The sequence below is a fragment of the Anarhichas minor genome, unplaced genomic scaffold (assembly GCF_050575085.1).
Source record: "Anarhichas minor isolate MPS153535 unplaced genomic scaffold, ASM5057508v1 ptg000129l, whole genome shotgun sequence".
Lineage (NCBI taxonomy): Eukaryota > Metazoa > Chordata > Actinopteri > Perciformes > Anarhichadidae > Anarhichas > Anarhichas minor.
Window position 1 is genome coordinate 572,894 of NW_027466575.1, and position 24,094 is coordinate 596,987.

Sequence of the window (24,094 nt, forward strand, 5' to 3'; positions counted from 1 at the left end):
GAACTGTACCCGACTGTCACAGGTATAATCAATATTTACTCACCTGGTCCAATCACTGCAGAGAGCTCTGATTGGCTGTTGGTAGCAAGAAGTCGACAGACAGCGGGGTTTACACATTTTTATTGATTTATTTCCATAACGATGATAAAAAGAACATAAAAAACAGCTGTGATGTCAGAAGACAAGCTTGATGACGTATGAGGAAGAGGGGCAGGGGGCGGGGCTTCAGGGCAGCAGCAGTCTGTTTCAGCCAATCAAAAGACAGTGAGGAGGGTCGGAGCGTGACTGAACATCCGTCTGTCAGAATGTTGTCTAGCAATAGTACTGCTCCAGCCAATCGGGGCAGGGCTTGGCATGAGCAGGGGGCGGGGTTAAAGGACGTCATCACTCTCAGCCGTGTGGAGCTGCGTGTCGTCAGCATCCGTCATGATACTGCTGTCCTGACTGTCGTCCACTTCAGCAGCTAGACAGGTAGAGACAGAGGCAGACACGTAATGAGAGACGGGTGGACACAGAGAGACAGAGAGAGAGTTCATCCCAAGTCTCTTAATGTCATCCCTGTTTCCCTCACTTGGGATGCATGGAGGAAACCATGCGAGGAGAGAGGAAACGAGGATATGTTTTAGGAGACATGAGACGTCCTTTCCTCAGTTGTGTCACGTGAAGCGACGTCTGTTTCTGATGACGGTGCTGATGATCACAGCTGATCAGCTGTCAGTCGGCTTTAACAGCTGGAGAGACTTTTGATAAGTTTGTGTGTGTTCACATGATCACTGTACTTAATAACAGTAACTAATAAGACTAATAACTAATAAAGACACACAGTAATCACCACTGTAGAGGTGTTTCTCTCTGTAGTCTGTTAACAAACTGTGTCCTGTGTTCTGTTTATGAGATCAGGATCCATTTCTACCGGCGGAATGCGATCGTCTTATTTATGAATTATTTGCGTCTGTACGTTTTGAAATTCAGATTGTGACGTCGATATTAAATAACCCAGAATATGATTATTGTTTCTCTTAAATGATAAAACTCAAACACTCAGGAATGATGTAAAAAGTGTTTAGTCTCTCCAGCTCTCTCTGACTGCAGAGTCCAATCACATGACTGATGAGCAATGAGGGGGCGTGTCAGCCGTTAAAACACTTCCTGGAAGTCTGTTCTTGTGCGTCCTCGCGCATGGCTCCTCAGAGATCCCTCCTCGATCCTCCTCACAGGAAAGGACGTCTCATGTCTCCTAAAACATATTTCCTCGTTTCCTCTCTCCTCGCTTGGTTTCCTCCATGCATCCCTGGTGGGAGGGACTAAGACGCAAGGAAAGGACCCAAGTGAGGGAAACAGGGATGCAGTTAAGAGACTTGGGATGTACCCAGACAGGTAATGAGAGACAGGTGGACAGAGACCAGCTGGTCCTGAGTCTATAATAACACATTAAACTAAAGAACATCAGCTGAACTGATCTCTCACATCATGACATCATCACATGGCTGTACCTGTCTCACCTTCGTCCTCTGGCAGGTATCTCTTGTCGATGGCTTCTTTGATCTGGTTGTTTGCTCCTTTAGGATCCAAGTCCATCGCCCAGCTGAAGTTCATCAGAGCCAGGTGAGTCTGACCCAGCTTCTTATACACCTGAGGGGGCGGGGCCAGGTAAAGAGACAGACGCACAGGTTTACAGAACAACCAGTCTATTCATTAAACACAGTATCTAAACTACTAAATACACTTTATACATCTAAAACATTACTTAGTTAACTAGTGACACCGTGTATCGAGTCTGAAGATGTAACTAAACGCATGAAAGGGTTAAAGTCATTACCTTTCCTATGAGGAAGTAAACCAGAGACTCTTTGGGAACGATCTGTTTCAATTCCTCCAACTCCTGAAGAGCAGCCTGCAGAAAGACAGACAGTTCAGGGAGAGACGGGTCAGAGAGAGAGGGAGAGACGGGTCAGAGAGACGAGAGAGAGAGACAGAGACAGAGAGACGGGTCAGAGAGAGGAGACGGGTCAGAGAGAGAGAGAGAGAGAGAGAGAGAGAGACGGGTCAGAGAGAGAGAGAGACGGTATATGCTACCCCCTCTGGTACCGAGAGCCCCCAAATTTGGGGGCATCGGGCATAACGGGAGCTTATAGTACCATATTATCCTACTAGAGAGCACCATCATAACTTAAAGAGCTTATAGTACCATATTATCCTACTAGAGAGCACCATCATATCTTAAGGAGCTTATAGTTGGAGCTGAATTGATTGATATAAATCAGTATTGATTACCTTGTACTTGTCGTTAGCAAAGAGTATGGAGGCACGGTGGAACTTGCAGAGTGGATTTTTGGGGTCGATCACGATCGCTCTGTTCAGAGTCTCTAAAGCTGCATCAGACTTCTTCAACGCATGCTGCACCTGCACACACACAGAATCCATCAATCACTAATTGATAGCAGAAGACTGAAGCTGTTATCGATGGCGGATGCTACGAGCTACGTACCACTCCGATGTGACAGAGCAGCACAGAGCTCTGAGGGTTGATGCTCAAAGCTTTCTTAAAGTGGATTTCTGCCAAGTTGAACTTCTCCTGTTTGTAGTAAATCATCCCCAGACCATACCTAGAGCAACACAGACAATGTCAGAGGAACCGGGTCTCGAACCATCGGCCCTGTGATCAATAAACTAAAGAGGTCACTGTACCAGGCGTTGTAGTGTCTGTTGTTCACTCTGATGGCGTTACGGAAGCAGGCGAGAGCTCGGTCCAACTCCTCCGTCAGAACAAACTCATGACCCAACAGAGTGTAGGCGTAAGCAAAGCCCGGGTCCACCTGAGAGACAGACGGGAGGACAGAAAGACAGGTCAGACACACAAAAGACCTACAGGTGAAACCGCCCCAAACAGTAACCACGGTAACAGCGGCTCACCTGGATGGCTCTCTGGAAAAACTTGATGGCGATGTCATGCTCCCTCTGCAGACTGAAACAGTTTCCTGCTACACACCAGGCCTGCAGAGACAGACAGGTTATCAGAGACAGAAAGGTGACCAGAGCACAGGTGACTATATAGGACCTGGACCGGGCCGTAGAAGGTCAACGACCCAGCAGGAGGACCGGTATCTGCTCCTTTGTGTGAGGAGGAACAGGAGGAGCACTCCCGGAGCTCTACAACATAACCTACAGTGAGCTAGTGAGCCAGAATGTTATGCTGCCTGCAACATCATCCAGCAGGACTGATTTGACTGCGAGTCACTGAAGGTCTGGAGAGGCAGATCCTTGGAGGGTCGCACAAACCTCCAGGTGCAACTAACGGTACCCTGACTGCTGTGAGGTACCGGGATAGAATCCTCAGACCCATTGTCCGACCCTACGCTGGTGCAGTGGTCCCTGGGTTCCTCCAGATGCAGTGGGCCCTGGGTTCCTCCATGTCCAGGATGTGGTCAGTGTGTGTAGGCTGTTCCTGGATGACGAAGGCATTGATGACATTGACTGGTCTTCACGTTCAGACCTCAATCCAATAAAAAAAACCTCGCAGACGTTTTGTATTCTGCATCCAACGCCGCCAAGATCACAGATCACAGACTGTCCAGGACCTCACTGATGCCCTGATCCAGGTTTGGGAGGATATCCACCAGGATACCATCCGTCGTCTCATCAGGAGCATGCCCAGACGTTGTCGGGGGGGCATACAGGCACGTGGGTTTGGTTTTTCACTTTGATTTTGAATCCAGCCCTCTATAGGTTCATGGATTTGGTTTCTATTGATCGTTCTAATTTTAGTTCTCATCGAATTATCCAAGGAAGATTTTCAACTTGAATATTTCGTCCATTCAGATCTGATATAAGGTTGTTTTTTAGTCAAATGAGTTATTCTCAAAAAAACCACACCCTTGATCTCGGGTCAGGGTGTCATGTCTGACAGGCCAGGGTCCAGGTTTAAGGCCGGGCAGAACCAAATGTCCAAGCTCAGTCCAGTTTGAGAACAGGACCAGTTCTTACCTCGGGACAGTTCTTGTCCATGTCGGTCAGGTCTTTGGACAGGGCGGACAGCGCCACGTCTTTCTGCAGGTGCCACAGTGTAGTTGAATAAATCTCCATTCCTTCAACTCTGTACGACTCGATCCTACGAACCTCGCTGAACAGACGCTCCGCCTACAAACAAACATTATGACATCATGACCCACGTGAACAGAAACCAAACGCCAATCAGGTCACCCCCACAAGTATAAAATGTAGGAGTGGAGCTTCAGGGTTCTTCACGGGCCGCACCTTATTGACGCAGCTGTCAATAAGGTGCGTCACCTGTGTGTTACCTGTGTGTACTCGGCCAGTTCAAAGTAAGCCCTGCCGATGTGTGTGAGGACCCAGCCGGTGTTGTAGTGCTGAGGAGGCAGTGAGGTCAGGATGTTGATAGCTTCTCTGCAGTTGTACGAGCACAACGCCTGGTAACCGCGTCCAATCTCCCGTAGCAACGCCATCACACTGTCTGTGTAAACACAGAACATGTTTATAACGTCAGTGTAACTTCCTGTTCTTATTGTAGAGGGTTCAGGTTTAAGTGTAAGATCATGTTCACACTCAGACCGAGTACTGCAGTATTTCATTGTATTATTACCTGCAGCAGCCCTTTGGTACTGGGGGATCTTGGTGTCTGGTAGACTCAGACTGGCGTCCAGTCTCAGGATGTCCAGACTCTCGTTCAGGTTGCTGCTATTTGACGTCTTTGCTGATTTACATTTAGTTTTCCTGTTGGGGATCTTTGTAGGAAACTTCATCTTTAACTTCTTGCTGTTCTCCTGCAGAAACAGAGACAGACGTTAGGATGCTGTAAAGTACTCCACCGTAAAGTACTCTACGGTGGAGTACTCCACCGTAGAGTACTCCTTCAATCAGTATTAGTTCAGCATTATAGTACTGTAGTACTGCAGTATTATTGTAGTAACAGTACCTTGGCAGTAGAACTGGCACTAGTAAACAGTCTGGAGCTTCTTCTGGGCTGAACGTTTGGAGGACCAGACATACTGGGACTGAGGACCTGAGGGGAGCCACTGAGAGACAGACAGGTCATCAGACAGATATGTCAACAGACAGACAGGTCATCAGACGGACAGAGTGGCTGCTATAGTTACCTGGTGTGAGGGGCGGAGCTCTGTGATTGGTTGAAGGGGATGGGGAGAACATCTCTGCTGTTTCCACTCTGACTGAAGACAGATTTTGACTGACTGATCCTGGAGACAGACTGAGAGACACACAGAACGAACCAGGTTCATCATGAAGCTTCAGCAGGTCTCTTGTAGAGCAGCCCCTGTATGTGTAATGTGTGTGTATAATGTGTGTATAGTGTGTGTGTAGTGTGTGTGTTTAGAGTGCGTGTGTACCTTCTTGCTCGGAGCCGTCGATTGTGTTTCCATGGTAGCTGAATAGTTCTGTAGATATGTGGGGTCTCCCGGGCTGGGCTCCAGGGGCAGGATGCCAAAACTATAGAAAACAATGAATGTTAAGAATGATGTAAACGTTTGTCTGTAAGAAGACAAAAGGTAAAGAAGTGTTGGGACCATGTGCTGCTCATCAAAGGAAAAGACAAAAGCCTGATCTGAGTTAAGATAACAACACCAAACCCCCAAGAAACATTTTTACACCTACGTGTGAATTCTGAGTTTCGGATGACCAAAACTCAAGGCTGAGTTCGCTGGGTCCTCATTGTACGAGGCCGGGAATGCCGAGGCGGGACTGCCGGGTTTATGACCGGATGTCACCGAGTTGATAAAATATCAGAGTGTACCTTAACGCACCGCTGTTCCCTTCTGACTCGCGTCGGAGAAGGAGGCACGGAGAAGAACTGTTGCTTTTGAAAGAACCTAGGTCAGACTGTTTTTGTTTTGTTTTTCGATCCTGAGAACAGATTACGCCCCGTTCTCTGCCCGTTAAAGTTGACTTTGTGCCGGTTATAAGGAAGTAGAATACCCTTTATTTCAGAGGAAACGCTCTGCCAACACAAGGCAAGTTTATTTGTATAGCACATTTCAACAACAAGGTAATTCAAAGTGCTTCACATAAAACCATTAAAAGCATCAACGCATAAGGCAAAAGAAAAGGAGATTTAAAAACAAGAACATTCATTAAAACATTAAAAAACAGTGTAAGAAATAAAATACAGTAGTAAAATGCAGAAATGCAGGAAATTGATTAATATATTACTTGAATCTGGTTCAATTAAAGGCAGCAGCAAACAGAAAAGTCTTCAATCTTGATTTAAAGGAGCTGAGGGTCTCAGCAGACCTGCAGCTTTCTGGGACTTTGTTCCAGATATGTGGAGCAGAAAAACTGAATGCTGCTTCTCCATGTTTAGTTCCAACTCTGGGAACAGAAAGTAGACCGGTCCCAGACGACCTAAGGGGTCGGGATGGTTCATAAGGTAGCAGCAGATCAGAGATATATTTTGGCCCTAAACCATTCAGTGCTTTGTAAACCAACAGCAGGATTTTAAAGTCAATTCTTTGTTTGACAGGAAGCCAGTGCAAAGACCTCAGAACTGGAGTGATGTGATCCACCCTCCTGGTCTTAGTGAGGACTCGAGCTGCAGCGTTCTGAATCAGCTGCAGCTTTCTGACAGACTTTTTGCAGAGACCTGTAAACACACCGTTACAGTAGTCCAGTCTGCTGAAGATAAATGCATGGACAAGTTTTTCCAAATCCTGTTGAGACATAAATCCTCTAATCCTTGATATATTCTTCAGGTGATAGTAGGCTGATTTTGTAATCGTCTTGATATGGCTATTCAGGTTGAGGTCTGAATCCATAACTACACCTAGATTTCTGGCTTGGTTTGTGGGTTTTAACATCAGTGATTGAAGCTGAGCGGTGATTTTCAATCGTTCGTCCTTGGTACCAAAAACAATTACTTCTGTTTTATCTTTGTTTAATTGAAGAAAATTCTGGCACATCCAGTTGTTGATTTGTTCAATGCAGTTACCCAGCCCTTGTATGAGATTATAGTCCCCTGGTGACATAGTTATGTAGATTTGTGTGTCGTCTGCATAATTATGATAACACACTTTGTTGTTTTCCATAATCTGAGCTAGTGGAAGCATGTAGATGTTGAACAGAAGAGGCCCCAGTATTGAACCTTGGGGAACACCACATGTCATTTTAGTCAGCTCTGATGTGTAATTCGCTACAGACACAAAGTATTCTCGGTCCTTCAAGTAGGATTCAAACCAGTTAAGCGCTGTGCCAGAAAGTCCCACCCAGATTTTTTGTCTTTCTAGGAGTATGGCATGGTCGACCGTGTCGAATGCAGCACTGAGATACAGTAATACTAAGACTGAACTTCTGCCATTGTCTGTGTTTAAGTGGATGTCGTTGAAAACTTTAACAAGAGCAGTTTCAGTACTGTGGTGCTGTCGAAAGCCTGACTGGAAGACATCAAAGTAGTTATTTACGGCCAAGAATTTGTTCAGCTGTTGGAAAACCGCTTTTTCAATTATTTTACTTAAAAATGGGAGGTTTGATATTGGCCTATAATTTTTCATTGTTGCGGAGTCTAAACTAGCCTTCTTTAGGAGCGGTTTAATAACTGCAGTTTTTAGGGCTTGTGGGAAGACACCTGAGAGAAGGGATGCGTTTACAATTTGTAAAAGATCAGCGGTCATGCAGTTTGAAATATTTCTAAAAAAGTGTGTTGGTAGAATATCCAAGCAGCAGGAGGATGACTTCAGATGTTGTATAATGTCTTCTAGGCTTCTACGGTCGATTTAATGAAATTGTGTCATGATATTTGAATGTATGTTATTCAGAGATGGGGACAACACATATCCTGTGGTTGGTGTGGAGGCACTGACTGCTTGTCTAATTTTCTGAATTTTGTCAGTAAAAAAGGAGGCAAATTGATTGCATGCCCAGGTGGATTGGAGCTCAGCAGCTACCGACACTGGAGGGTTTTGTTAGCCTGTCGACGATAGCAAATAAGGCGCGTGTATTGTTATTGTTTTTGGTTATGATGTCAGAGAAGAAGGACTGCCTTGCATTTCTAAGTTCCAAATTATAATTGCAAAGTCTCTCTTTATAGATGTCATGTCACAGTGAACCTGGAGATTAGTTTTTCGCCACCTGCGCTCAGCTTTCCGACTCTCGTTTCTCTATTCTGACCATCGTAGCATTTCTCCAAGGAGATCTTTGCTTACCCGAGACAATCTTCACTTTAGTGGGTGCAATGGCATCAATAATATTTTTAACTCTAAAATTGAAGCCATCTACAAGCTCATTGACTGAGATGCAAGAGAGGGCTGGTGTGGAGCAGAACTTCTGAATAAATAGTTCACTGGTGTTTTCAGAGATGTAACGCTTTGTCACAACCTCGGTTTAGACATTTGTGTGCAAGGAGATTGCACTCTCAAAGAAAACACAGAAATGATCAGAGAGTGCAACATCAGTCACAGCGACCTTGGATATGTTTACACCTTTGGTGATGATTAGGTCCAGAGTGTGCCCCCTGTTGTGGGTGGGTCCTGTCACATGCTGAGTCAGATCATAGTTATCAAGGACACCACATAGTTCTATAGACCCTCTGTCCTGGGGATTATCAACATGGATATTAAAATCACCAACAATAACAACACAGTCAAAATCAATACAGATTATAGACAGCAGTTCAGTAAACTCATCAAAGAAGGTTGCACAGTATTTAGGCGGTCTGTAAATGTTTAGGAATAAAGCTTGAGTGGAATTCAGAGCCACATATTCAAAAGAACTAAAATGACCAAAGGACATCTGCTTGCATTGAAGAGAATCATTAAATAAAATAGCAACTCCACCTCCTTTCTTATGCACTCTTGTTTCACTCATGAACCTGAAGTTGTGAGGTGTTGATTCAATAAGAACAGCTGCACTGTTATCTTGATTTAACCATGTTTCAGTTAAAAATAAAATGTCCAGTTTGTGCCTAACAATAAAATCATTGATTAAAAATGTTTTTCCTGGCAGAGACCTGACATTTAATAAAGCTAAGTTTAATGTGGTTAAAGCTTTCTTTGCCCAATTTATTTGGACAGGCTGACGAGGAATGTATGTTAAGTTTGATAAGTTTGCAGGTTTACTATTGTTTCTTCGCAGCCTCACCTTTCTTTTTCTATAAACTATCAGGACAGCTGCATACAGGGCCCCGACTTCTCCTGGAGAGAGTCATTGGTGTCATTAGCCTTGTAGCCTGGACCCAGAAGATATCAATTATAGCCTCCAAGATAGTGGATCACATCACTCCAGCTCCGAGTCCTCTGCACCGGCCTGCCTTGCCTTGCCCTGCCTTTATCAGGTAGGGGAGACAGGATGGTTGTGGAGCCGAGGTGGAGGACGGGCAGGGCGCTTTAACTTCGCCGATTGTGTCAAAACTGGCTGAGGACTAGGAGCCAGTTTCGGGGGTGGGGCTGGAGCTGTACGTCGAGGAGTGGGGCGAGGAGTGCGTTTGGTTCCAGCAATGACCAGCTCTTTCATGTGGTCAGTGAACTCCAGGTGGGGGGAGGATGGGGAGAGTGCGAGAGAGGAAAGGGACCTGCATGGAGTTTGGAAATATGTGCTGGGAGGGAGGTAAAGACTCCTCGTCTCGGAAGGGTGGGGAAAGTGGGAGATCAGAGGCGGTCCCTGATGATGAGGTTGGAGACTCCTCCTTTTGGCTGTCGCTAGGCGGGGGCATCCTTCCCGTAAGGTCTCCATGGCGATGCTGTGTGGTTATCTCTTGTTTAGTCTCCTCTTGTCTCTTGTCCTTGGCAGTAGGAACAGACGGATGACGCAGGGAGAAAAATAGGTTAGAGGTAAACAGTTTTACCCCTGACTTGTTCCAGCAAACTCCATGTGCCTTAAAAAGATGTCTACGCTCCCAGAAAAGGTAGAAATTGTTGATAAAATGTACTGAATGGTCAGTACATGCAGTTGACAGCCATTTGTTCAGTGCAAATAGCCTGCTGAATCCTTCATCTCCTCCTCTGACTGGTGGAAGAGGGCCACTGATAAACACTTCAGCCTTGACAGAGCTGACTGTGTTTAACAGATCAATAAAGTCTCGCTTCAGAACTTCAGACTGTTTCGCAATATCACAGCTTCCTGTATGCACGATGATGTTTTTCACCGTGGGATAGTCAGCCACGATGTCCAGGATTTTGTCTCTCATGTCAGAGACCATATCTTTCGGAAAGCAGAGTATTTTGGTATTCTCGCTGCACAGTGTTCTGACATCTTTTACAGCATAGTCACCAACAATCAGAGTCTCAGGCCCAGTCATTAGCTTTGCCTGCGGCCTTTTACTCTCTTACCCTGCTTTGAGGAGATAGCTGCTTATCCAGGTCATCAGATGGAGATTTAGGATCCTGCGACAATGGAGCAAATCTGTTTTGAAGTTGTAGGCTTGGTTGTTGTGGAGGTTTTACTTTTCTCAGCTGTCCTTGGCTTTGTCCGTCTGAGTGCAGGGGTTGAGGAGTTCTGCCTGTGTGATAGTGCAGGCCAGCCAGTCGCATCACAAATCTCAGGGCGCTGGGCTCTGCCTGTTAGGCGTCCTCCCACATCCTGAGGGTATGATTTTCTCTTCGGCTTTGCACCGAGAGAGTTCCAGGGAGGACTACCATTTGAAGATTCATTATCTGCTCTCTCCTCCTGTTTCTTGGTAGGCCTGGTTGTGCTAGTTAGCTGTGTCTTAGCTTGCGTTTGTCCAGTGTTTTGAGTCCATGGTAAAGTGGCATCATTCCCACACAGTCCATTTATCTCCACGTTTACTTCTAGTCGGTGGATTTTTGTTTCCAAGACTGCAATCTTCTGTAGGAGTTTGTAGTAGTCGTCCGTGGAGAAGGGAGGCATCTTGCTGCTACATAGCTTTAGCTTAGCTGCTAGTTAGCATTAGCTAACAACCCAAATAGCTCGACGACTTTCTGGATTTGTCTTCACTCAAACGTTGAAGAGTGATATATGTGATATATCTGGCAAATTGAAGCAAGAAAATGCAAGCAGAGGCAAGAGCAAGCTCATCAACACACAGGTTTTATTTTCGGGCAGCTGAAAGCTCCGCACATAAGTTTAACCAAGAAACTCGGAAGAACCACTAAGAAGGACCACCAACAAGGACCACCAACAAGGACCACTAACAAGGACCACTAACAAGTCCTCTCACCGTAAGAGGTTTAACTTGGTGTCTGGGCTTAGTTAGGTCCCTGTGTGTTTATTACCTTGTAACAGAGGGGTAAACCATCAGACGGGTAAACCATCAGACGGGTAAACCATCAGACGGGTAAACCAACAGACGGGTAAACCAACAGAGGGGTAAACCAACAGACGGGTAAACCAACAGACGGGTAAACCAACAGACAGGGACTCTCTTTACGTTTGTATTCATATAAATTCCCTCATTGGGTTAAAAAAATGTGATGTTATGGGTAATAAACAAATATTAATAATAAACTGTAAAACAAGGTGTTTCACACAGAGCAGCAGTGTTTCTATTGGTCGACAGATCACAGAGAGCAGCAGTGTTTCTATTGGTGGGTTGAATTTCCCCCTCATACAGGTTTCAATAGAGTTAAATGGGAATATTTACCTGTAGAGGTGTTACATGTGTTCAAGAACTCACCTGGGTGTCAGCGGGCTGAGTGCTGCAGGTCCTCCAAGTAAACTCCGCCCACTTTTGGGCTTGTTCTGTTTAGCCAACAAGGAGCCAGCTGACGCCATGGAAACCGAGTTACCCAATAGGGAGCCAGTCTCCGGGGAGATTAGGGAGGAGTCAATGTAGGAAACCGACAAATCAGACATCAGCTTTCCGTTAGACGATTCTAGATTCAAACGATTCAACTCCTGAGAAGGAAACAAAACATATGTCAACATCATTTAATCCGATTATCAGACTACAACCACCTCATTAATGTGATCATCTAATCTGATTATCAGACTACAACCACCTCATTAATGTGATCATTTAATCTGATTATCAGACTACAACCACCTCGGATTAATGTGATCATTTAATCCGATTATCAGACTACAACAACCTCATTAATGTGATCATCTAATCTGATTATCAGACTACAACCACCTCATTAATGTGATCATTTAATCTGATTATCAGACTACAACCACCTCATTAATGTGATCATCTAATCTGATTATCAGACTACAACCACCTCATTAATGTGATCATTTAATCTGATTATCAGACTACAACCACCTCATTAATGTGATCATCTAATCTGATTATCAGACTACAACCACCTCATTAATGTGATCATTTAATCTGATTATCAGACTACAACCACCTCATTAATCTGATCATCAAATCTGATTATTAGACTACAACCACCTCATTAATCTGATCATCTAATCTGATTATCAGACTACAACCACCTCATTAATGTGATCATTTAATCTGATTATCAGACTACAACCACCTCATTAATGTGATCATTTAATCTTATTATCAGACTACAACAACCTCATTAATGTGATCATTTAATCTGATAATCAGATTTAAGACATTGAAACTGAAAGTTAATTAAACCCTCAGTAATCTGAGTAGTGGAGGTGTGTTTTATGTACCAGGGTGTCCTGGGGCGTCTCCATGAGGGCGGTGTCTAGGCGGTGGGGGGGGTTCTGAGCGGGGCTAACAGAAGGAGGCAGCGGTGCTATAGAAGAGTTGTGTAGAGAGGACAACCTAAAGACTTGATCTGGATCTGGTTTCTCTCCTGGAACACAGAAGTAAATCACATGATGACGTTAGTTAGTGTCAGGACTCACCTGGTCAGGCGTGTGTATGTGTCTGTGTGTGTGAATTACCTAGGTGACAGAGATTCTGGAAAGGCGACCAGAGGAACGGGTTCAGAGTTAAACTCCTCTGGAAACATTCTGCACCTTTAGCAACACGATCTGTCTTACTGCTCAGACAGACAGACAGAGAGAGAGAGATGGGTCAGTAAACTGGTGTCCAACATCATTAACACCGGTAGCAGACTGACTGAACTGTTTTACCAGTAAATGTGTCCCAGTAACGACAGTGTGAAGGGGGCGGAGTCTCCAAACTCTGTGATGATGTCATCCTGACTCTTCTGTTTGTTCAGCACTCCACCAATCAGAACCTGTTCTCCTTCAGCGAGCCTGAGAGACAGACAGGTAGATAAAGAGAGAGACAGGTGGACAGCTTTAGTCATTTTCAAATGTCTCAGAATTTCTACTGGTACGAAAGTACGACTAGGTTTACTAGTTTTAACTAGTTCTGTGTGCTTACTTGCTGAGTTCGACGCAGCACTTTGCCAACAAGAATCGAACCTGCGGTGTGGAGCAGCTGTGAGCCTTCAGCAGCCGGTACGCTTTATATGGCTTCCCCGAGCGGTAGTAACATGTAGCCAACAGGTACAGGGCCTCCTCTGACCTCACTGAGATACAGACAGGTAGAAAGTTAGGTCAACATGTAGCCAACAGGTACAGGGCAGTATGGAGCAGGACGCGTGGAGCGGTACGAATGGAGCCGGACGCCAGGAATCGGACGCCAGGAACCAGACGAATGGAATGCATCGGGACATATGGAGCCAGACGCAAGGAACCGGACGTATGGATCGGAACGTATGGAACCGGACGTATGGAGCAGGACGTATGGAACCGGACGCAAGGAGCATCGGGACGCGTGGAGCGGGACGCGTGGAACCGGACGTACAGAGCGGGACGTGTGGAACCGGACGTACGGAGCGGGACGTGTGGAACCGGACGTACGGAGCTGGACGTGTGGAACTGGACGTATGGATGCACACCTGTTGTTGTATACGAGCGTAAAACATATTAGACTAGAATTAGAATATATTTCCAGTACTGGTGTCGGTATAATAACAACTCTACAGACAGGTAGAGGTAGTGCTGGGCGGTATGACCAAAAATTTGTATCACGGTATTTTTTAAGATTCTGGCGGTTTCACGGTATTTTCTTTTTCCTTGACTGTGTTTTCATATAGGTTTATAGTGGCTTACTCTACTGTCAGGAGTACATAGAATATATCAACATGTTAATGTCTTCATGTATAAAGGCTTTGCTTACTAGGGGGTTTGCTCGTTTGTTCCTATAATGTTGGGATAGCAGTTTGGCTGAAGTATAAGAAATACCTTGAATCTAGGGCTGCAACTAACGATTATTTTAATAATCCATTAATCTGGCGATTCTTTTTTCGATTGATCGATGAATCGGTTATTAATGGGCCAAAATAGGCGAGTGAATAAAAACGTGTCTTTAGTCTTGCAAACTATACCACCCCTGCTTTACTACTGTTATTAACGAGCTAACGCTAACTTGTCATGCTTGTCAAGCTGGATAACGAGTAAACACCAGCACCAGAAGAGCTGCTGGAGGGACGTTACGTTCCTCACTTCAAAACGGAACAAAAGTAGGATTCTGTAGTGATTTACCCTGCTGTTGAACTCCCTTCCTCCTCATCAAGGATTCCAACATGTTTACGTTGTTGAATCAGGAAATAAATCCTGTAGCCGTCTGTGTTCACCCAGAGCTCTACGATACCTCATAACAATAGAGACCGGACCAAACTATGTGTATACATGTGTGTGTGTGTAAACCATATGGTACAAACAATGAATAGATGCTGCCGTATTTACGTCTCGATCAGAGGTCCCCAACCTTTTTTGCACCACGGACCGCTTTCATGTAAGACAATATGTCCACGGACCGGCCTTCAAGTTGTGGCGGAAAAACACGTTGAAATAAAATTATACGATCGGCATGAAAACAAATATAAAATGCATAAATAATACAACTCACAATAACGGTGAATCAGTGGAGCCCTGAGCTTGTTTCTCTGCAAGGAGACGGTCCATCTGGGGGTAATGGGAGACAAAGACACCCGCAGTGTGTTCCTGATGTCCAGTCTACTCCGTTTTATTTTGATTGCCGTCACTGTAGAACATCCCGCTTCACAGAGAGGATGTGTGAAATGGAAGCAGGATTTTCAGTGCTTTAGTGGTGATCTCAGGATATTCAGCCTTGATGTTAATCCAACTCCAGCAGAGTTGTTGTCTCAAACATACTTTTAAGGCCACCATCATTTACAATCTCCAGCAGCTGATCTTCCTGTCGCCACATATTCTGCAGAGCGGGTTTGGCGGGTCAGAATCACTCCTGATATTTAATCAGACTCCTGATGTTGTCCGTTAAATGAAGCTTTCTTTCCTCTTCGCAAAGAAGCTCTCCAAAAGTTATTTACTCATTTTCGCTAGTTTATGGGCTTAATTTTGAGGTAACGTGTCACGTGACCGAGACGAGCGTCTTGACATGTCAAGAGGCACAGGCGGATGAAATTAAGAGAGAATCCGGTCATTTTTCAAAATAAAACTTCTTTCAGACTCTGATAATCAATAAAACGGAAATAATATAATATTTATTCTTTCTGTGCGACGCGACGTGTGGCTTGCTAGACACAGTGAATACACTTCGATAAAATCCACAGAGCTCCTCTGGACAATGTTATGAACCAGACATGACGGCGTTTAGTTTCCCGGGATATCTGGGACTTCCACAACACGTACTAAGCAGAAATAGGTTATTTTTTCCATGGTTAATGGCTTTCAGGGCGATAAGCCTCTCCGGCGCATCCAGTGGGAATGAACACAAATAGTCCCCGGCGAGACCGGCGGTGCGAATGGCGCTCAACTTTTTTTTTTTTATACTCAAACATCTCCGCGACTTATTGAGTGGCGAAATAATCGCGCGACACAACGAATCGATAATGAAATTCGTTGCCAACTCTTTTAATAATCGATTTTTATCGATTCATTGTTGCAGCCCTACTTGAATCCAGTGTTTTAATCATTGCTCTGAGTCTTTCTCGACTGTCTGTAGCGGGACATTGTCCTTGCATAGGTGGATCGTTATTGCGTTCGTAATGTCGCTCCACCGCTTGCTTTTCTTGTCATATGCAGCCTCGAGCTAATGCCTCTTCAAGCGATGTGTGACCCTTTGGCTTCACTGTTTCACTCTCGCTAACGTTACCGGTTGACGGCCGTCATCACACTCTTGGTATTCAAACACATGTTTTCTGTTGAGGTGATGGAGTAAGTTGCTCGTGATACCACCAGTGGCAACAGCAGTCGCTCGACAAACTTTGCAATATATAGTCTTTTGATCCACGTCGGATTTTTTTTAACCAAAACATGTCCAAACAGCAGACCCAGCTCCTCTCTTGGGCACAGACTCTATCGGTGCATCTCCGGTCTGTCTTTGTTCATCCTGCATCGCTCTGTTCTGTTCTTTAATGTAACGTTCCTGTAGCGACAGAGCCTCTCCCAGCTGTTAGCAGACTGTTGTTAGCGAGCTGTACCCAGCATGCCGTTCGGCGGTGTAATTTTATAAATGTACAATTATTAGTGTTACAAATTGTTTATGTGTCACAAACTGTTGTGTCGTGGTGCTTTGTTGTTACAGAGCGTTAGGTGTGGGTTATTAAGTGTTGTTATAAAGTTATAACCATGACTAGAGGTCCCTCTCAACACACTCTACACAACTAGCTCCGACCGCAGCGCTCTCTACGGCCAACAATATATCTTGCTGCCTGTTGAAGAGTCACAGAAGTTGTTTCGGCTATGCACCGATATGACGGTGTGTGAAAAATTTACATCATACGGGAAATTAAAACCGGTATACCGGCCCAGCACTAGGTAGAGGGCATCTAGTGATCTCACTGAGTAGACAGACATACAGGTGATCAGACACATACAAGGGTTACCTTCAGCGTAGAGTCTCTCAGCGAGGAAGACAGCATCCAGGTAGGCGTAGTGGTTTAGAGCCTGCCACACTGCAGCCTGAACAGAGAGAAAAACATGCTTTATTCAAACATTCAAACTTAAACCGTCTTCTGCTCCAACAATGTGGTGGAAAGAAACCCAGAAGACGCATCAGTCTGACAACAGGTGCACTAAAGGTGGCTATTTAGCCGGTGGAAACGCTGTAGGGTTACACGGTTATTTATTGTTATCATAGAACAGGGCTGTGCTACAAAATGCAGTTTGTAGTCCAATTTAGCTCCATAAGAAAAACACAGATAAAAAATGATATGTGGAGGATGAATGAAGAGGAAAGAAGCTGCTGTGAAGTAACAGACCTCAGCAGGTGATCAGGTTGTCTTTTAATATCTTTGAGCTCTTCTCACCAACATCACTGATGATTTGTAGAGCTCTACACTCCTGGACCCTGGACATCTCATGTTAGTTTTAAATGTTTTCTATTGCTGCTCTGTAAAAGTTAACAAGAACTTCTTAAGTTTCCTTCAGAAATACAGCCGTTTATGAGATGTTTCAGGACCACGTCAGGTTGTGAACTTGAAGCTGTTAACTTGCTCCTCCTCAGCTCCATTAATGGAGACAAGTGTGTCTTCACCTCCTTGGTTGTTCTCTGAGCTCCACTCTGCTCTCCTCTCTCTATGATCTGGATTCCTCTCTGCTGGTATGTTGATTCAAAGTACATTAATACTGAATGTAGGTCAGATGAACTGTTCTCCAAACATGCCTCGCTTTATAGTTTGATTGCGACACATTTCATTCATGAAAGCTAAAGTATAGAAAAACCTACATCACCCTGGTGCACCTAAAGTAGCACCGTTGTTCCATAACAGTCTACTGTGCCTCATTGTAGTTGTAAGCATACATAGACTTTAGCTTCTATAAAACCCTGCAGCTGTGTATTGATCATTTATTACATTGGGCAGAATATGCCAAAGCATTTATATTCGATGTATTGATTCAGAAGTGTTCTTTTGTTACATCCCGTTAGATTTGGTTGTGTCAGAGCTACAGAATATTAAATCCTCCATGTGTGCATAATTAACTACAGGTTATCCAAACCCGAGACGTTCTGGTCTACATCGGGCAGCCTGTGTGTGTGTGTATGTGTATGTGTATATATATATATATATATATATATATGTATGTGTATATATATATATATATATATATATATATATATATATATATATATATATATATATATATATATATATATATATATATAGATGTTCATATATATATATAGATGTTCATATATATATATATATATATATATATATATATATATATATATATATATATATATATATGTATGTGTATATATATATATATATATATATATATATATATATATATATGAACATCTGTGATCACCTGGTTACAGATGATCAATGGTTAGTTAGGTGAACTGAGAGTTTCTATTGATCTTCACTGTGATCAAAGTAATCTCATTATATCCTGTTAAATACGTCACAACAGTGAAGAAAGAATATAAACAGTGTATTGTGGTGACGTCACAGAAATAAAGATATCTATACTCTGATGCTAATGTTGCTCATGCTAACCGGCAGCTAGCTGATGCTAGTTAGCAACTAGAGGCTAATCAGTTGTTGGCTAACTTTAGCTGGACAGCTGAGATCTAAACTCTTTGACTAACAACAATAACAACAGAAGCAGTTTATTGTCCTTAACGAACTTTAGAGGTGATTTATATTCAGCTAAACGTTAGTCATTAGCTCCTCTGTTAGCATTTAGCATTAGCGACGCGAATGACACAAAACTCCGTTTGAAATCCAGCTGATTGGTTTCTGCTCATCAACAGAACCGCAGAACTCTTTATAAATACAGTTAATCAATGAATGTGGTTCATTGATTCATTCGGCAAACATACATTCAGTCAGAGATGGTTTGTTTTGGTAGAATATGAAGTTAAAAAACTGTATAATCGCGTTTTGACCTCAGCCAGAGGAACCACAGACAAACACGGTAATGTTTGATTATTTAACGTGAACTCAGAGACCAGATGCGAGTTCTGTCTCAGCCGAAGAGACGAGAGGAACAAAGTGAACAACCAGAGGTCACAATAATCATTTTACTCTATTTATTTAGTAACACACAGACACGGAACCCTTAAAGTGACGTCTTTCTAAAGGGGTTCTGGTATGAGCTCAGATATCTGAACTGTAACGAGCTGCTGTTAGAAGGTAACGAGTAGCTAACCCTCGTTAAAGTATGGAACAGAACGGCCTCGTTGTGATGACCCGGGTTAAACACAAAAACACCGATAAAGAGATCGATACAGATAAAGACGAGCAGGTGGAGGCCTGTGGTCGAGAAGAGCACGAGCTCCATAAACACTCGGCTCCACGCTCGTGACAACCAGGTACAGGTGTGTGTTTACCTGCACAGGTTCCTGCAGCACCGTCATTCCGTCTGTCTGCTCTTCTTCGTCTGTTTTCCCTCTTTTCTCCTCTTCCCTTTCTTCACTTTACTCTCCAGGAGGAGCTGCGGCCGAAGATTCGAACTCACCGACCGTTAACAGCCGAACACAACCGAAGGATGCCGAGGAGGTTCAGAGGGCCGAGGCGGAGATGAACGAGTGTCAAACGGAGAGAGCCGAAGCTGCAGATGCGCCCCCTGCTGGTGACATCAGGTGTAAGATAAAATATGATATGGAGGAGCCGATCTGAGCTCCTTCTGTCGGGTTAGTGTTACTCAGCTTAGTCTTACCTGGTTCCTATAATGTTTCCTATAATATTTCCGATAATGTTTCCTATAGTGTTTCCTATAATGTTTCCTATAATGTTTCCTATAGTGTTTCCTATAATGTTTCCTATCAATGTGTCCTATCAATGTTTCATGTAATGTTTCCTATAGTGTTTCCTATAGTGTTTCCTATAGTGTTTCCTATAATGTTTCCTATAGTGTTTCCTATAATGTTTCCTATAGTGTTTCCTATAATGTTTCCTATCAATGTGTCCTATCAATGTTTCATGTAATGTTTCCTATAGTGTTTCCTATAGTGTTTCCTATAGTGTTTCCTATAATGTTTCCTATAGTGTTTCCTATAATGTTTCCTATAGTGTTTCCTATAATGTTTCCTATCAATGTGTCCTATCAATGTTTCCTGTAATGTTTCCTATAGTGTTTCCTATAGTGTTTCCTATAATGTTTCCTATAATGTTTCCTATAGTGTTTCCTTCAATGTGTCCTATCAATGTTTCCTATAATGTTTCCTATAATGTTTCCAATAGTGTTTCCTATAATGTTTCCTATAATGTTTCCTATAGTGTTTCCTATAATGTTTCCTATCAATGTGTCCTATCAATGTTTCCTGTAATGTTTCCTATAGTGTTTCCTATAATGTTTCCTATAATGTTTCATATAGTGTTTCCTATAATGTTTCCTATCAATGTGTCCTATCAATGTTTCCTGTAATGTTTCCTATAGTGTTTCCTATAATGTTTCCTATAATGTCTCCTATAGTGTTTCCTATAATGTTTCCGATAATATTTCCTGTCAATGTGTCCTATCAATGTTTCCTATAATGTTTCCTATGTTTCCTGTAATGTTTCCTATAGTGTTTCCGATAATATTTCCTGTCAATGTGTCCTATCAATGTTTCCTGTAATGTTTCCTATAGTGTTTCCTATAATGTTTCCTATGTTTCCTATAGTGTTTCCTATAATGTTTCCTATAATGTTTCCTATAGTGTTTCCTATAATGTTTCCTATAGTGTTTCCTATAATGTTTCCTATAATGTTTCCAATAGTGTTTCCTATAGTGTTTCCTATCAATGTTTCCTGTAATGTTTCCTATAGTGTTTCCTATAATGTTTCCTATAATGTTTCCTATAATGTTTCCTATAGTGTTTCCTATCAATGTTTCCTGTAGTGTTTCCTATGTTTCCTATCAATGTTTCCTGTAATGTTTCCTATAGTGTTTCCTATCAATGTTTCCTATAATATTTCCTATCAATGTTTCCTATAATGTTTCCTATAGTGTTTCCTATAATGTTTCCTATCAATGTTTCCTATAATGTTTCCTATAATGTTTCCTACCAATGTTTCCTATGTTTCCTATCAATGTTTCCAATCAATGTGTCCTATCAATGTTTCCTGTAGTGTTTCCTATAGTGTTTCCTATAGTGTTTCCTATAATGTTTCCTATAATGTTTCCTATAGTGTTTCCTATAATGTTTCCTATAATGTTTCCTATAGTGTTTCCTATAATGTTTCCTATCAATGTGTCCAATCAATGTTTCCTGTAATGTTTCCTATACTGTTTCCTATAATGTTTCCTATAGTGTTTCCTATAGTGTTTCCTATAATGTTTCCTATAGTGTTTCCTATAATGTTTCCTATAGTATTTCCTATAATGTTTCCTATCAATGTGTCCTATCAATGTTTCCTGTAATGTTTCCTATGGTGTTTCCTATAGTGTTTCCTATAGTGTTTCCTTCAATGTGTCCTATCAATGTTTCCTATAATGTTTCCTATAGTGTTTCCTATAATGTTTCCTATAAAGTTTCCTATAGTGTTTGCTATAATGTTTCCTATAATGTTTCATATAGTGTTTCCTATAATGTTTCCTATAATGTTTCCTATAGTGTTTCCTATAATGTTTCCTATAGTGTTTCCTATAATGTTTCCTATCAATGTGTCCTATCAATGTTTCCTGTAGTGTTTCCTATGTTTCCTATCAATGTTTCCTGTAATGTTTCCTATAGTGTTTCCTATAATGTTTCCTATAGTGTTTCCTACCAATGTTTCCTATAGTGTTTCCTAAGAATGTTTCCTATCATTTTTCCTATCGATGTTTCCTCCCAATGTTCCCTATCAATGTTTCCTGTAAAGTTTCCTGTAATGTTTCCTACCAATGTTTCCTATCAATGTTTACTCTCAATGTTTCCTACAAATGTTTCCTATCAATGTTTACTATTAATGTTTCCTATAATGTTTCCTACCAATGTTTCCTATCAATGTTTCCTCTAATGTTTCCTCTAATGTTTCCTCTCAATGTTTACTCTCAATGTTTCCTATCAATGTTTCCTATAATGTTTCCTACCAATGTTTCCTATCAATGTTTCCTCTAATGTTTCCTCTAATGTTTCCTATCAATGTTTCCTTTAATGTTTCCTATCAATATTTCCTATCAATGTTTACTATTAATGTTTCCTATAATGTTTCCTATCAATGTTTCCTATAATGTTTCCTATCAATGTTTCCTATCAATGTTTACTATTAATGTTTCCTATAATGTTCCCCATCAATGTTTCCTATAATGTTTCATATCAATTTTTCCTACCAATGTTTCCTATCAATTTTTCTATCAATGTTCCCCATCAATGTTTCCTATAATGTTCCCTATCAATGTTTCCTACCAATGTTTCCTATCAATTTTTCTATCAATGTTCCCCATCAATGTTTCCTATAATGTTCCCTATCAATGTTTCCTACCAATGTTTCCTACCAATGTTTCCTATCAATTTTTCTATCAATGTTCCCCATCAATGTTTCCTATAATGTTCCCTATCAATGTTTCCTACCAATGTTTCCTACCAATGTTTCCTATCAATGTTTCCTATGTTTCCTATCAATGTTTTATATAATGTTTCCTATCAGTGTTTCCTATAATGTTTCCTATAATGTCTCCTACGAATGTTTCGTACCAATGTTTTCTATCAGTGTTTCCTATAATGTTTTCTACCAATGTTTCGTACCAATGTTTCCTATCAATGTTTCCTATCAATGTTTCCTATCAATGTTTCCTATCAATGTTTCCTCTAATGTTTCCTCTAATGTTTCCTCTAATGTTTACTCTCAATGTTTACTCTCAATGTTTCCTATCAATGTTTCCTATAATGTTTCCTACCAATGTTTCCTATCAATGTTTCCTCTAATGTTTCCTCTAATGTTTCCTATCAATGTTTCCTCTAATGTTTCCTCTAATGTACCCTATCAATGTTTCCTCTAATGTTTCCTGTCAATATTTCCTCTAATGTTTCCTCAAATGTTTCCTATCAATGTTTCCTATCAATGTTTACTCTCAATGTTTCCTATCAATGTTTCCTATAATGTTTCCTACCAATGTTTCCTATAATGTTTCCTATCAATGTTTCCTATCTATGTTTACTATTAATGTTTCCTATAATGTTTCCTATCAATGTTTCCTGTAATGTTTCCTATAGTGTTTCCTATAATGTTTCCTATAGTGTTTCCTACCAATGTTTCCTATAGTGTTTCCTAAGAATGTTTCTTATCATTTTTCCTATCGATGTTTCCTCCCAATGTTCCCTATCAATGTTTCCTGTAAAGTTTCCTGTAATGTTTCCTACCAATGTTTCCTATCAATGTTTACTCTCAATGTTTCCTACAAATGTTTCCTATCAATGTTTACTATTAATGTTTCCTATAATGTTTCCTACCAATGTTTCCTATCAATGTTTCCTCAAATGTTTCCTATCAATATTTCCTCTAATGTTTCCTCAAATGTTTCCTACCAATGTTTCCTATCAATGTTCCCTATCAATGTTTCCTACCAATGTTTCCTACCAATGTTTCCTATCAATGTTTCCTATAATGTTTCCTATCAATGTTTTATATAATGTTTCCTGTCAGTGTTTCCTATAATGTTTCCTATAATGTCTCCTACCAATGTTTCGTACCAATGTTTGCTATCAGTGTTTCCTATAATGTTTTCTACCAATGTTTCGTACCAATGTTTCCTATCAGTGTTTCCTATAATGTTTCCTATCAATGTTTACTATTAATGTTTCCTATAATGTTTCCTACCAATGTTTCCTATCAATGTTTCCTCTAATGTTTCCTCTAATGTTTCCTCTAATGTTTACTCTCAATGTTTACTCTCAATGTTTCCTATCAATGTTTCCTATAATGTTTCCTACCAATGTTTCCTATCAATGTTTCCTCTAATGTTTCCTATCAATGTTTCCTCTAATGTTTCCTATCAATGTTTCCTCTAATGTTTCCTCTAATGTTTCCTCTAATGTTTCCTATCAATATTTCCTCTAATGTTTCCTCAAATGTTTCCTATCAATGTTTCCTATCAATGTTTCCTATCAATGTTTACTCTCAATGTTTCCTATCAATGTTTCCTATAATGTTTCCTACCAATGTTTCCTATAATGTTTCCTATCAATGTTTCCTATCAATGTTTCCTACAAATGTTTCCTTTCAATGTTTCCTATCAATGTTTCCTATAATGTTTCCTACCAATGTTTCCTATCAATTTTTCTATCAATGTTCCCCATCAATGTTTCCTATAATGTTCCCTATCAATGTTTCCT

The 24,094-nt window shown here is 41.7% G+C and overlaps 1 protein-coding gene across 4 annotated transcripts; it reads right to left on the reverse strand.

Annotated features, from left to right (window-relative positions):
- Positions 1 to 104: 104 nt before the first annotated feature.
- On the reverse strand, positions 105 to 19,334 carry cdc27 (cell division cycle 27). 4 transcript variants are annotated; one of them, XM_076083380.1, is made up of 21 exons: positions 19,187 to 19,334; positions 16,731 to 16,806; positions 14,771 to 14,920; positions 13,238 to 13,385; positions 12,982 to 13,107; positions 12,790 to 12,887; positions 12,553 to 12,698; positions 11,594 to 11,814; positions 5,364 to 5,463; positions 5,115 to 5,224; positions 4,934 to 5,033; positions 4,601 to 4,781; positions 4,299 to 4,471; positions 3,985 to 4,137; positions 2,914 to 2,994; positions 2,689 to 2,816; positions 2,489 to 2,606; positions 2,275 to 2,403; positions 1,820 to 1,894; positions 1,503 to 1,632; positions 105 to 463 (listed from the first exon to the last, which is right to left on the reverse strand). In XM_076083380.1, exons 1-21 carry the CDS (start codon positions 19,211 to 19,213, stop codon positions 372 to 374), a joined length of 2,562 nt encoding a protein of 853 aa, XP_075939495.1. In that variant the 5' UTR covers positions 19,214 to 19,334; the 3' UTR covers positions 105 to 371. The 4 variants fall into 4 exon arrangements, with proteins under 4 accessions (XP_075939495.1, XP_075939494.1, XP_075939497.1 ...); XM_076083379.1 differs by having other exon boundaries at positions 1,494 to 1,632; XM_076083382.1 differs by lacking the exon at positions 14,771 to 14,920.
- Between the last annotated feature and the right edge of the window lie 4,760 nt (positions 19,335 to 24,094).

What these genes read in the sequence shown, in the direction of transcription:
- cdc27 (XM_076083379.1), bottom strand. Translation starts at nt 19,213, where the DNA reads ATGACGGTGCTGCAGGAACCTGTGCAG. An exon ending in CGACGGCTCCGAGCAAGAAG is followed by an intron (nt 5,225 to 5,363) that starts GTACACACGCAC and finishes TGTGTCTCTCAG; the next exon opens with TCTGTCTCCAGGATCAGTCA. An exon ending in GTGCCAGTTCTACTGCCAAG is followed by an intron (nt 4,782 to 4,933) that starts GTACTGTTACTA and finishes CTGTTTCTGCAG; the next exon opens with GAGAACAGCAAGAAGTTAAA.